At 36.1% G+C, this 15,102-nt stretch overlaps 1 protein-coding gene across 8 annotated transcripts in view; it reads left to right on the top strand.

Annotated features, from left to right (window-relative positions):
• MAGI2 (membrane associated guanylate kinase, WW and PDZ domain containing 2) overlaps positions 1 to 15,102 on the top strand; it is a 721,242-nt gene that overhangs the window by 210,891 nt on the left and 495,249 nt on the right. For all 8 annotated transcript variants that reach the window (XM_018068096.3, XM_018068097.3, XM_018068094.3 and 5 more), the window contains exon 2: positions 6,894 to 7,010. In XM_018068096.3, the coding sequence (XP_017923585.2) occupies positions 6,894 to 7,010 (117 nt within the window). The remainder of the gene's footprint in view (positions 1 to 6,893; positions 7,011 to 15,102) is intronic.

Raw genomic sequence — 15,102 nt, 5'->3', positions numbered from 1 at the left:
CGTGCTGCAGTTCTCATCCTGTGGCTGCTGCAGGGTAACCTGTTTGTCTGGTCCTTACTCTGACTACCCAAGTGGAAGGTACCACAAAGGCAGGTGTAACACAGTGGTCAACTGAACCCAAGTTGTCCTTAGGCAGTGAGGATTCCTCCACTCCCAGCAGCAGAGAAAGTGGAGACTTTCTCCACTGTGAAGATCATAGAGTGTGCAAACCTTAGCCTGTCTGCTGGTTTTAGGATAGCAGGTGGAATATATCACCCACAGAGATTAGGGAATTGCATATTTGTACAGAGACATACCATCCAAATATGAATGTTCATCATGGAGAAAATCATTCATTGGCTAGATTTTATTGTGGGTTTTTTTAATACAATGTGTATATAGTACCATACCCTTGCAATTTAACCTGTAATCCCTCTAGTCCTGTATTTTAAAACTTTGGATTAAAAATGCTAGGAGGAAGAAATCAAATAATATAGCTAAGGATAGAAGTGTGTTATAAATACAATACATGTGTATGATATGTAATAGATCAATAGGCAAACAGGTTAGTAATATAATATAATCTTTCTAAAGAAAGACTGCAAAATAGTAGGATATGAAAGAGACCAATTTTCTATCAATAAACGAGGTCTTAAAATGTTTTTCATCGTATTTTCATCGTATATGACAACACATATAAGAACTCCAAGATGTAAATTGACATCAAATTCAAAAGCATTTACTCTTGAAATTTGTTTAGATCTCCATTAAAGGATAAAGGAATGGAATTTATTGGAGTAGCCCCAAGTATGAAAGAAATTAATTTTCTTCCTGAGGAGTCTAATTTTCTTGCATGATTCCCTCTTGGTTCTCCATCACTCTTTATCTTACCACAGATTCCACAGTCAAGCTCATAGATCATAGCTCACCCCTGATGGTTTGAGACTTTGCAGATAAGTCAGATGGCAGACTTGGCTGAAGGTGGTGGTGAAAGGCAGGCAGAATTTCAAAGATTCACAGAGTTTAGTCTAGGGATAGAAAGGCTTTAAAAATTAAATGTGTGATCTTCAGCTGATGACTAGGAATGCAATACATAACTCTTATAATTTACTAAATTTTGTTGTACTGTTTTCAGACTACTGCTATAGTGATTACATATTTTACATGGAAACCTGAAGGAACTTCAGGTTGAATATGTCCATTATACTATGATTAATGAAATGTCAACATTCATCTTTATATTACTCTGAGGACTATATAGATTTGTTGAGGATAATTTCCATTAAATAATAGGTTTAGCTACCGACTGTATTTTAATAATGAATCCTTATAAAATCCAGCTATGAGTTTTGATATTACTTGGAATTTTCATATTCTCTCTTAAAAGTGATTTTTCTGGTTACTGTTGCCAGTTAAAGAAACTATTAAAGTAAATCATTTTATACTGGTTCAGAGGTTTTAAATGCCTGAGATCTTTATTAATAATCAAATACTAAGATAATTCATACTTCATTTGTTTAAAAAGTACCATTTGTACTACAAACATTAGCAATTCATATGATTAATAGTAATCATCATTTTCCATTTAATGAATGCTTTCTTAAAGATTTTTTTTGAAGTTTATTACAATAAAATATCACAGAACTTGCAGGGGAAAAAAGAATTCTGGTTCTCTTCTCAAGAGGATTATTTGAGGAAAGAACCTGGGGATATAGCAGTCAATTTTCTTTTATGTTTAAAATCTTTTAGGCAGGAGAGTTTTGGAGCCCTGGCTGACACGGGCTTTCTCACAACTGGGTAATACCAGTCCCTCACTGCTGCTCAAGTTTGCACTGCTGAATTTTGTGCATCTACCAGCTGTGTGGGTTTGGAGAACAGGACAGGAGGAGGGTAATTACAGGTCACCTCATATACAATGTTAGATTGTATACGAAAGAATGAAAGAATCATAGAGATGCTTATAGGTAAGTGGACATGGTGTCACTGAAATTATTGGAATGATTAAGAGAGGTTCTATAGGATAATTTCAGGTATTCTAGATCCTTATACAGCTTTTTATCTGTGATGACTAAGATTTCCTTGATATATTCCAGAAAGAATCACAGAAAAAATATTCTTGCACTCACCTTCATGGGTAAAAAACTTTTTTAGCTCTTCAGTGAAGAAAAGAACTAAAAAATCAATTATTCCTGATAGCTGATTTAAGGAATCCATGTCTTAATTTAGGATACTGATTGAAAGGTCAGTTAGATCATCTGTGAATGATGAAGGATAAGTTAATCTAGCACCAAATTGCCTATCTTCTACTGAAGAGGTTCTGAAGAAACTTCAGCTGTTGTCAGATGTCCATGGAGCCATACCATAGTATGGATATAAAGCTCCAGGTACCACCTGAGTAAATACTTGAGATGAGACTCTCCAGTAGAATAGTCCTGTTGAAGCTAGTGAAAGCCTCGTCATTCAAGGCTTTTGACTTCGCCAAATATATGGCTTATATTTACAGTCAGAAATGGAAATTTGTTGAAAACAAAGGGAGATCCAAACTGATGCAGGTCAGGCAGTGGAAGACAGGAGGTATTTTATGCTGAAAGTTTATGAGCTTGTCTGCTTTCACAGGGTAACAATGCCAAGATATTACCTTTAATTTCCCCAGACACAGGTCATGTATAGATGCAAATATAGATCTAAAAGTCCTGCTTGCTTATAGATATTTCTAACCAGGAGTATTTATAGGAGCCAGGGAACTGAAATCTTTTACATTTTATTACCAGCAAATAAAATATCTAAGGCAAATTATTCTTGGCTGAGATGCAATTGACTGTACTGTTAAAAAACAATTTACCCCACCACATTTTAACAAGACAGTTCACTGAAAGGTTATGATACAAGATGAGAAAATACTAAGGGGTGAATACTCAGAAGTGTTTGTTGAAAAGTTATAACCATAAAAATTTGTTAAGAGTAAGACAGATTACTTAGAACTAACACTGAGGGAACAACAAGAGGAATGTTTGTGTTTAGAGTTAGTCCTTCATGGAAAATAAAATACAAGAGTAGACTCCAACTGCAGCATCGATGGGTTACCAAATAGGAACTTACAAAATAACATTTACAGTATTTAGGGCTAGAGAAAACTATAAACCTTTATCCCTGCTATTTTCTTGGAAATGGCAGTTATCTTCTTCAGTTTTGAATCCTCTAGTGAGCTACAAAGTATTCACCTGTGTATTCTTTATTGTATTTTTTTTTTGGACTTTGATTTTATACTAGATTTTATGAAGGGGAGGAGACTTGACAGAAATGCATTAAAACACCATAAAAAGATATACTTTACTCATTAAATTCATAAGTATAACATGCAAACAGAGCATTTTTTAGTTCATCCAAGTATATCTAATTTTATAATATCTGGAATCAAATTCAGTCATGGGTATGAGTTTGCCATCATGATTGGTGGCTGTACCTAAACCAGACATACATTATGCAAGAGATCATTACTGAAAGTATTTAATTCACATCCTATCTTTCCCAGCTAGCAAAGCAAAGGGATTCATTGGAGTGAAATGAAACTGAAACAGTGCACAGGCCTCAATCCAGCAAAAAGAAAAAAAAAAATAGAAGCCCTGCATGGCTGCAAGCCAGTGCATGCTCCATCACACAGTTGTCAGCCTCCTCTCATGGCAGTGGCCAAAGAACCCTTTAAATTATGGTCTCTGGGTTGGGTTTCTAAAGCTTGAGCTGTATAATTCCTCTGACACACTACAGTGCTTCCTTTTGCTGTCACATGTGGTGAGCAGGGTGTGGCCTTGGCGGGCTCCTTCTCTCTGAGCTCCATCTCATGAGCCACTGTGCATTTGTGCCACAGTGCCATGGGCACTCGTGGTCCCTGAGCATCATTCTGAACTGCTCTACTGTGGGCTGCCTGGGAATGACAGAAAAGAAGGGGGTTAGGTTCATGTCAGGAATTTTTCAATGTCTCAATAGTTTTCAATGTACTGCAAAAAGAGAAAATAAAGGGATATTGAGCTGTATAGAAACCAAGTCAGAAACCAGCTGGATTGGATGGGACCACTCAGTGGTAGTCACTGTCTGTAAAAACACTTTCTTCCTGTCTCTTTTTCTATGAACTTACTGACAGTGTCATGAAGTTTCTTCTTTCCCTCCAAAGTAAACCAAATGATACTATTTTCTGTCTCTTATTTTCATCCTTTTCGAGGACATAATCCTATTATTATTACTCATTCTTTATTTATACAGTCTGTAACATAAGCTGAAATTCACTGATGCTGAATCAAGGCTGGTTTACGTAGTTGCAATTCACTAAAGTTTTCTTACAAAAAGTCTTATGGCCCCATAATTGCACATACAAAATGTTGTTCTGATTGTACTTTCAGGATCAAAGGATCAGGCTGCTCCAAAGCTCAAGTATTATAAATAGCACAAAAGCACATCTGGAGTCAGATGTGCTTTTAAAAAGCATCAGGTAAATCTACAAAGTTTTTTAGGGGAGAAAGGCAGAATGACAGTTGGAAGGATGAACTAAAGATAAAATCTACTGTTCAAGACTCTAGAACTATTTTATTTTTTTTTAAATATCCAGAAGGAAAAAGTCATTGTTATACCAGACTTAAAAAAAAAGGTAACTTATGCCCAAAGAATTGAAAAACACCAGTTAGTTCAGAAAACAGAATGACTTTTGAAGAAGAAAATTTGTCTGTAGTTCATCTGACTGCTCTTTAAAATTGACTTTGCTAATCTTACAGTATATACTCAGATATTAGGAAAAAATCATATTTTTTCCATTGTGCTTGGAAGCTGGTAAGTTTTTTTTTTTCTCTGCACCATCTACTGGTTTTATTTCTGTTAGAAACTTGCTTCTGAATCTGCATGTAACAAATGCAGGGCTGTAGGCATCTCCTGCTGTAAATATATGATTTTGTACTCCAGTTTGGAATATGCAATGTGCCAAAAATATCAGGTGACTTTTTATGAAGTGCTTAGGAGGTTTTAGTGCATTCATTACACATGGTGAACTAAATGAACTAAATGGCTTTGTTTGAAGCAAAAGGCTGTAAATAAAAAATGCACTCTGAGAGTCAGAAATCTGTGTAGGTTCCTAAAGTTACTTACGTTATAAGTTGAGTGATTCAGGTTTGTGTCAGTGGGCAGGCTACAGCTGTTGTTCTCGAGCTGGCATTTTCTGAGGCTGCCAGAAAGCATCTGCATCACTGGGCATGTTCTGTATATTAGAACAAGAAGAGCAAGAGCTGCAGGACCTTTACTCTCTGCAGCCAATCAGAAAGGACAGCAGATTCGGAGCATCTCTCTGCAGCCTCCTCTAGCCCTTGCCTTGCCTCCTCTGAAATCTCTCAAGAAATTAGCAGGAGTAAGGATGGTCTGGTCTGCAATCCGAGCCCACTGCTCTAAACAGTGTTAGTGGTACAAAGTAGTAGACTAAGTGGCTCAGCTGGGATCCTTGAAGAACAGAGATCCATATGGAAGTTCTCAGCCTCTGGGAACTGGGCTTGCAGGTATTTCTTTTTATCTGTTATGAGCTGGGGTGCACTTTTTTTTCCCCCTTTTGATTATGAAATTTCAGTGGTTTTTTGCCTTTAGCTAAAGATGAGAGAAATTATTTATGAGCTTTTTATAAACCTGGAACAAAAGGTTTTGAAGTTATTGACAAAGAACAGCAATAATAAGATTATGGACTTGTAATTGGCAGATAAATAGGAATAGCTGTAAGGAGAAATGTATTTTCATTTATAACCATTTGTGCTCTGCAGTGACTTTCAAATAATCAGGTAGGAATGTTCTATGTTCCTTTTTACAGGAAAATCTTTATGTAGTCTAAGTCAGTAAGGCTTTTGGCAGAGGGTTCAATAGCAAATGCCATTTGAAAAATGTTTTAAGGTTGAATGTGTGAAGCAACAAGTTAGGGATCTATCTGCTTGCAATTTTTCATCTCGGGATTATATGTCAGAACTCAGAGTAGTAATGATTTTCTATATTTTTGTAATGTCAGAATATCAGAGAGGGAAGAAATTGAGTTATGTATAGACTTTTTCTTTATAATTATAAATGTGATCCATGTTCAGTATGAAAAGAAATGAGGAGGAACTATATCAGGAGATGCTTATTAATTGTGTTGGATTAGATTTGTAGATATGCCTTTCATAGTGGAACATGATACACCAGTCATTGGCTAAACAGTAGTTTAAATTGTTTTGTCCTAAAGTTATAGTAAAAGTGGCAAATACAACTTTTTAACTCAATTTTTTCCATATTTGCAGTTCTATGCTGAGTTGTTGTATTACTAATGACTCTTTTTGGTGGTGGAAATAAAATATGAACCCTTGTTTGTGATAATATCTCCTTCAGATGTGAGGTCTATTAGAAACTTTTATATGATCATTAAGTACAACCACATTTTATTCTGGTTACACATGGACTGAAAACACTGAACATTGCAGAGGCATTTTGAACCCGGATTTTTTCTTTAATAAGCAGGTGGGAAATTGGCACAAGGACATGGGAAACATAATACCCAATAATGTATTATACCTAATAATGTATTATTTAGATACATATGTAAGTAATTATATAATAACAATATGTTCAAGTTTTGGGCAGAGGAAAAATTGAAACTCTGTCTATAATCCTATATGTATTTTCTGAACTGTAAAGATGTAGCCAGTTATTTTTCATTAACTGTTTTTAAACTTTACAGTTATCAATAGTTAATAATATAGTACCAACTTCATACCTTAACCAGAAAGCTCTTTGTGCTTCTGTCCTCCATCGTTACAGAAACATGAAGGAAAATGAGCCACAAAGACTTCACAAGTGATTCATTGCTTCCATCAAGGCAATATAATTTTAAATCATGCTTTCATTTGTCTTTTCCCTGACAGGAGGCATTGTTGATAAGGACCTTCGTCACTACCTCAATTTACGGTTCCAGAAAGGCTCGGTGGACCACGAGCTCCAGCAGATCATAAGAGACAATCTCTACCTCCGCACAGTGCCATGTAAGTAGGGTGGAGATGAACAAGTCTGTTTTCTTAGTGGCAACTGGCTATCTGAATTAATGCTGCTGAGACCATTTGCAAGGCGTGAAGAGGTGGTTCTGTAGCAGTCTTCCTGTAAATAGATTTGTGGCTTGGTTCATGTCTTCTGCATTGTTGCTGAGAAATTCAGCTGTGTATTGACGAATTAATTTCTGAAGAAGTGTTTCAAAGTTGTAGTTCCCATAAACACTGGTTCTAGAATAATAATAATCTTATTTCTTCTGCAGTTCTAGAAAGCAAAACTTTAAAGAAAAAAAAAAGCAGTTTGCTTTTTTGAAATTTAAGCAGTTTGCTTAAATTGATGTCCAACAGAGGGAGTTTGATCGGCCTCATATTTCACAGTATTGTAGATAATATAATACTATAATGGGATTTAGAATGCAATGGGGCAACAGAGGAAGCATGTAAACTAGGAGATTTTGTTTGTGTGTAACAGGCATTGAAATGAAAGTAAATACTGTCTTGCATACATGTTTGTCTGTTGCCGCATATGTCAATGGTATCTATATCCAAAACATTCTGAAACCTCGGGAATCGTTTTTTTCTGTTGACAGTATTCACCTATTTTGACAGTAGACATGGAATTAAGCAGAGTCACGTAAGCCATGTCCGACTGTCAGGGCCATGACTCTCAGAACAGATCTACTTGTCTGACAGGCAGTATATCATTTAAAATGGACTGAAGTTCCGTTGCTCTTCCCTCATAAAATAATTGCTTAGTAGACATAAAATGGGTCTTCTGGTTTTGGCAAAAAAAAAAAAGGGTGCACTTTTGAACTTAAAGGCTTGACAGAGGAATGATAGGCAGAGGAAGGTATACTGAGTAAGTGTCTGTGCTATTTATATGGTAATGAATGGATGCTCTTTGAAAGCTGAGTTGTTGTGAATGCTACTGGAGGTTTTTTCTTTCATAACATTAAAGAATGGAGCTTTGAAAAGATCCACCTAAAAAAAGATGTTCAAGTGTTTCCTTTTTTTTTCGGAAGCTGATGATAAAAAAATATAAATTCTTAATTTCAGGAGTTCCATTTGCAACTGATTAGAAAGGAAGGTGGAGAAGAACATTTAAAAATTATTATCTGTATGCAGAAAATCAAAAATCAAAAACATTATATTTATGTGAGATTTATTATGAGTTAAGTTTGTCTGAAAATGCTGAGAAACATCACAGCTGAAGTGGAAATGCAAGTAGAAATAAGTTTTGAGATTAAATCCCACTTCTAAGAATGTCTGGAAGGGTCATTAGCATAAGAGTATACTTATTATAACCCCAGTAATGCTCATTAGTGCCAGAGATCCAGGATAAAAAAGAAACAAAATCCAACAGTATTGCAACTACTGCACACATGTAACAGATATTGTTGGCAATATGGGCACAAGGAGGAGTTTTTGGTGGTTTTTTTTAGATCAAGGCAATGATAAAATGTTCTAATTTGACAAGTAAAACACAGTACTCACAGAAACAAATTTGTCATTTAAAAAATATTACTACAACCATGAAGACTACAGTTTGAAACCTATAAACAATATAATTAATTTTAAAAAGTTAATAATAACTGTCTACTGTGATTAATCCATCTTCTGTTCATTTTATGTGGTTAAATTCTTAGCTCATTATTTTATTATGTTATGACCATATTTAACTAAGTAAAAACTACATTTTGAAGTATATTATAGTGTTGCAGATGACAACTGCTGAATTTCTAGGTAAGCTGACGTGTTCTTGGAGAGTTGAGGACTCTTCAGCAGTGGTGGTAGAAAAAAATAGTGCCTAACTGGCATTTTTTTAAAAAAAATTTCTTGAAAATCCTAGAAAAGTAATCCTTCTGAAATATGGGTATTTTAAAATAAATAAATTATCAAATGCAGACAGGGTGATAATGTGATTAGCTAAAGAATTTTCCATTATCAGATAAATAAAAAGGACACCATCACATAGTTCGCAACCTAGATTTCCCCTCAACCATAATTGTGATGAAGCTTTTTTTAATGCAATTTTACTCTATCTCCAGAATTCATGTTTAGGAGGGAAGAGTTCTCAGCTGATTTCTTATTTTCATATAACTTAAATAATTTTTTAATCAAAAACTTACTTTTCAAGAATACAGGTGTTCAAGATTTTCTCCTTTGGGCATTTTTTTTTAAGGTCTGTACATAGTCTAAGCGTACTGGTTATCTGTCCTAACACTGTACTTTACAACTGGTAGGGAAATTTCTTTAATATGCAGTGGTAATATTTAACTGACTATACCATTGCCCACAAGTCCAATTAATGGGTGCAGCCTAACCATGAATTTATTACAAATCTTGCAACAATTGCCAGCACAGCAAAAGCAGCGCTCAATTTGGTCAAGTTCTTGTGCAGAAAAATGGAGAGAGAAAGCCAACTGCAGGCAGCATAGCCTTTATTTCCGATGACAAAGTTGTAACACAAAGAGGGGGAAAAAAATGAAAGATAGGTGGCAACCTTTTCCCTTTAAAAATGCATTTACAATGTTTCCTCTGTTATAGAAGTTTAATGGCCAGTGAAACCATAAGAACTTTTATAGAGAGTACTCAACCTTGAGTTTTTACTGTGCATTGCTTTCTGCTCAGGCTGGCAGTGCAGGGGTCATGACCACTGGTTTCTCAGCCTTCTAGGTCAGACTGTCATTCTTTCACTTACATTAAATGAGTGAGTATTCTCTATGACACTAGGAAGCAGAGCTCTAAATCCATACCTGTTTTACATTAGAATAAGCCAATTTGAGTTAGAACAGCTGAACTGGTATTTACTAGAAGCTAGATAACTTGTACTCAAGCCTGGCAATGTTCAGGGCCAGGCTGGATAAGGCTTTGAGCAACCTGGTCTAGTGGGAGGTGTTCCTGCCCATGTTGGGGGGTGGGTGGTTTGGGACCAGATGATCTTTAAAGTCACTTCCAACCCCTTAACATTCCATATTTCAGTGATTCTAGATAAGAATTTGAGTTGTCTGTTATACAAGTGCACATCCCTGTGTGCTCCAGAGAATGGATGGGCCCAGAAACACGTGACATGAGGATAATGAATCAATTCTGCCTCTGGAATTTGTAGCCCCTGTGGATGGGATGAATTGGTTGGGTTTGTGATCCTTTACATTTCTCTATTTTTACTAATGCAGTGCCCCTTTCTACTAAATTAGAAATGACCGTGTAACCCCAAGAGTCAAATGCTGCCTTCCATAAGGGGTCACAGTTCTCAGTGACATACAAAATTGATTTTCCCTGCATTGCCAACAGGAATTACATACGTGTATCCCAGGGCAGGACGTGATTGTATTTGCAGCAGTCAACATACAGACATTAACAAGACAGTTCTGGGGGAAAGAAAAGTTCACAATTTTCCAAATTCAGAAGACCTAGCTGAAGTTTATCTCATGCATTTTCTTCTCCTTTTTCTGCTTTGTGGGATTTTAGCAGTTTTCATTTCCTAAACTTATTTGTGAAGTTATTAAGAAGCACTAACCATTGAAGTTGTCCTATAGAAAAGTAGGCATGATAAAAATAGTAGCTGTTAAACACAGGTTAGCAGTACCTGACACTATCCATCCAAGTCCAGGGATCTGGAGAAAGACCATGAAATACATGTAGGACTCTGAATGCTACAGGCTGACAACAACTTAGTTATGTTGCCTCTTGTGCTTGGTAGTGCTCTTTGCAAACTGCAGTTGCCATGTGGGCAAGCAGCTTTCCAGTCCTCACTAATGTGAGAAGAGAGAGCTCTAACTTTGCGTCATTACAAGAATAAAGCTTTGAGGAGAGTACATCACAGGAAAGCAGTTTTGGTAGTGACAGTCATGGTCAGACCTGTCTCCTTTGATATGTCCTTCAAGCACTTGCAAATTCCATTTCTTTAACAGCTGGCAAAATAGTGTATCTATGGTTGAAAATAGAATCTCTGTACGCTTCCTTCCCAGATAGGGAATATAAAATGATAGTGGAAAACATTTTGATTAAACAGCTCTTTAAAAAGTCAAACAATGACAAGCTGATTCATTAAAGTAAAAGTTCATCTATTAATTTGAAGAGATGCTCATTGATATCCTCTGGAATATGACCTCAAATCGACAGTAGCTCAGATGAGTTAGTCTATCCTGCTGCCTCGATGGAAGGTGCAGCCCATAAACGCATTCTTTATAGTGAAAATATGAAATAATAACAATAACAACAATAATAGTAATAAAGTTATGGGGATGAGTATGTTTCTTTCCTAGTTTTTGCATTTAGAAAAAAATTAATGATGTAAGAATGGAGAGGAGTGGGTGTGTGGCTCAGGCTTAGTGCACTGGATATTGCAGTATTACTACTAACACAGAAGCTGGAGGAAGGATAGTTTGTTTAAAACATTCGTCAGCAGAAGAGAAAAAAAGGTTCAATTTGTGACTCAGCCACATGCTATATGTGAGTGACCACAGGCAAGAAATGGAGTCATTACGTACAGCAGTTCCCCATGTACCAAATTGTGATAACAAATCCCCTTTTTGCTTAGTTTACTTATTGATGTTTTGGGTGCTCTGCATTAGGTGAATATAATTAACACACTGGACTGCAAATATTAATTCTATGAACACTTCATAATATTTTTCCTTTCTGCTGTGACTTCTTTTTTTTTTTCCCATCTTCTCAGAATATTTAGATTTGTGGGTCATTTTGAGTCAATTTAAATAAGAGCCTCATTTTCAAATATAATTTTGTTCTATTGTGTTTTAGTATAATCTGATCTATATACAAATTTAGCCTACATGCTGAAGTGTTGTCTGTGTACTGTTGAAATGCTATATATTGCAACATACTTCTGCTTATTGTCTAGCCTGCTTCCCAGAAACAAAAGTACATGCAGTGATATTTTTTTTTCTGGTGTTGGTTTTATTTGTCATATACAACAAAGGTAGCACCATTAGCTTATATTTCTGTGATACTGAAGTCAATAAAATGTGTTTCTACTTGAAGCCTTCAGGGAATTCAGTTCACACTTTCAGACCTGATGAAATCTCCACGTACAAACCAAAGCAAAACAAACAAGGTCATTCCTTCTGTCAGAGAAGTGTATTACATTGGGAAACCATAAGTCATTCATAGTCTGCTTCATGGGTAGCAATCAGAAGTAAAGAACTTGTGAGGCTATGGGAGACTTTGCTCTCCTGGTGATAGGTGTTGTCATAGTTTATATTCCTTCGAATACATTTTATATTAGTCACAATAATGAGTAAATTCTGAAAGAAACCCCTATTACATATCCAGATTTTCTTCTGAGGTTTCTGATTTCCATGTTGAGCAGAGTTGCAGAAGTCAAGTGGGCAGTAACTATATATTGGTTGAGGGTATCCCTAAGAAAGAAGCTCTCTTTGCATAACTCTGCTACTCTGAATAAGGATGTGAGATATATTTGACTAATCTATGTTTGGACAAATATGAAGCCTTCCAAATATTTTTTTGAAAAATAGTTTTTTCCTTTTCTAAGAAGTACATAGCCAAGAACATTCAAAGGGGAATGTGTGAAACAGACTTGCCAGTGGTTTCATATATTTATCTTACAAGGTTGTTCAGTGGAAAGTATCTTACAGGAGAGATTGTCAGTTAAAGATCTGCCTGTTTGGCATCATACAAAACTGTTGTTAGTATAAAATAACCTGTGCTTAGCACACCAAACTACCAAGAAATGTCTGCATCACTGGAACTAACAGCACCTAACTTTAATGACCACTTTATTCTTCAAGACAGTGTCAGCTATTGCTTCAACTTTGATGGTTCAGAATAGAGCAGTGCAGAGCTCTAGGAAAATGTTTTTGTTGTGTATCTAATGAAGCACACCTCCAATGTGTATTAAAGTGGAATCATTGGCAAACATATTCAGCCTTTTTGGTATCTCAAGGAAAATTAGATCAAAACAGGTAATTATGTGAATTGAGGGCCCCACTGTGCTACACTGCAGCACAGCCACATGTACCAAAAGATGAGGAGAAGGTTGCTGCTTCAAATAACTGACAGCCTAAATAGAAGAGGCAAAGATGAATTGACAAATAAACACAGGGACAGTGCCTGAGTTGTCCTGCCTGAGGTAGAGCGGTGGTCAAACCGGTGCCTGTGGACCTTGCTTTCTTTTCCACTGCTACATTCAGTGTTCCTAATAACCCGCTGGAAATGCACACAGTACAATGACCTGTTTCTCTGAAGATGCTGGGAATGTCTGGTTAAATGAGTTTGTCTTATGCATCTTTCCATGTGCTGTCTTGGGAGTTTTTGTCTGTTTCAGAGCAGAGTGGTAAAAGCTGCAATCAGCACTGTGCTACCTCTCCATCAGTGGGTACAGAGCATCTTTAGGCTGCATTGCCATCAGGAGGAAGCAGTGGATGAAAAGGAAAAAAAGCAAAAAATAATTTTTAGGATTTATTTATCAAAGTAAATTATGATTTTATTTTAGTTAAAGTCTAGGGTAAACAGGTGGCCAAACTATGTCTACAACTAGCAATGCTGATGGAAAATACTGTACTGTTTGTTAGTTATGAGAGGGAAAAAGAACATTATACCTTCTTTTCTCAGAAATTTCTCAGTTCTACATATTGGGAGCATTGACTATTATCTATTCTGTGACTAAATACTCAAAATAACAGGTATTCAAAGAAAATAAATGCTGTTCAGGATGAAGGGGGGAAGGAATGTGTCTGATGTAGTATAATGCAGTATGAAGCGATAATAGATGTAACAAAATGAAGAGCAGTAGTTGTGTACCACTTCTGATATTAGAGGTTGAATGTTCCATAAAGATTCTATGAAGACATTAAACTGTTTTTATTGGCTGTACTGTTACAACAGTATCTGTTTCTCAGAGATCCTTGCACCCAAATCACATCTGTAAGAAGCTGAGGCTGCTAATTCTGTCCTCTCCTCCCATTCTTTCACTGCTTTCTCCTCCCTTAAACATCATGCTTTTCTCTCCCATTTTCAAAACCAAATAATCCAAAAGCAGTAAGTATTTTTAATAATGCAGTGCCAATATAAATTATTTGTCTAACAAGTAACCTAATGCCTTGTCCACTGGAGAGTTGATATATAGCAGTGAAAAAAGGGTAAGAAAAAGTTCTGAAATTTCAAACCCAATTTTTTTAAAGCAGTTTTCCAACAAAAGAATATCACATATGTTCCTTATTCGATGTTAACTGGCTTGTGATTTAGAGAGTTCTGAATTCTTGAAGAGCTCTTAGAATCCATGGAATAGCCTGCCATTTAATGATTTTGTCTCTGGCAAGCAGCTGAGGTTATTTATTTGTGATATAACATATGTATAATGGCAGATGAGAGTTAAGTTACTATATTGTGCTGGTTGTCCCCAGGAATCGATCCATTTTTATTTAAACTTTGAGGAGGCTTTCTAGTGTTGTAAAATGGGTTCTCTAATTCACATGATACCAAAAAGACAAAGGATAGTGGCAGTTTTACACGAATTTTGATGACAGCACTAATCTTACTGATTGCTTGAGAACTATCAGGAAACTAGAGGGGCAATAGCATGAATCTGATGAAGTACCTTGTCTCAGCAGAACAAGAATAGCAAATAACAGAAGAGGCCACAAATAACTTCTTTCACAAGCATAAGTCGTGGTTCCTGACTAGCCTCAAGCAGCTCAAAGTTTGGGTAGAGGCTGTATCTCCCTATGACATTAGGCTTTTTTAACCTGAAGGCCTTAGATGTATTATTGACCTTTCTCCTTAAATAACCGAAGTATCTTAGAAATTCTGAGTAACAAACATGATGAACAAAACTTGCAGCATTATTGAATGTAAGCATTCCTATGATTTCTAAACCATTTTTTATTTCGTACATGAACTTTCTGAATCACCTTCTTGATGTTAAAAGATTTAGAAATTTATCTTCTAGATAGGTCAGAAATACGATTTTTTTCTTGAGGTAAGCTGAGATACTTTAAACTGTCTTCTCTCAGCTGTAGAAGATAAACTGTCAGAGATACAGGATAATATTTACTTGGAGATTTTCATCTGAAGAACAACTGAACAGAGAACATGGAGCACCAACAAC

Source organism: Manacus vitellinus, unplaced genomic scaffold (genome assembly GCF_001715985.3).
Source record: "Manacus vitellinus isolate BGI_N305 unplaced genomic scaffold, ASM171598v3 scaffold_13_pilon, whole genome shotgun sequence".
NCBI lineage: Eukaryota > Metazoa > Chordata > Aves > Passeriformes > Pipridae > Manacus > Manacus vitellinus.
Note: the sequence above shows the minus strand (reverse complement) of the source record. Positions and strands in the feature narration are given on the sequence as shown.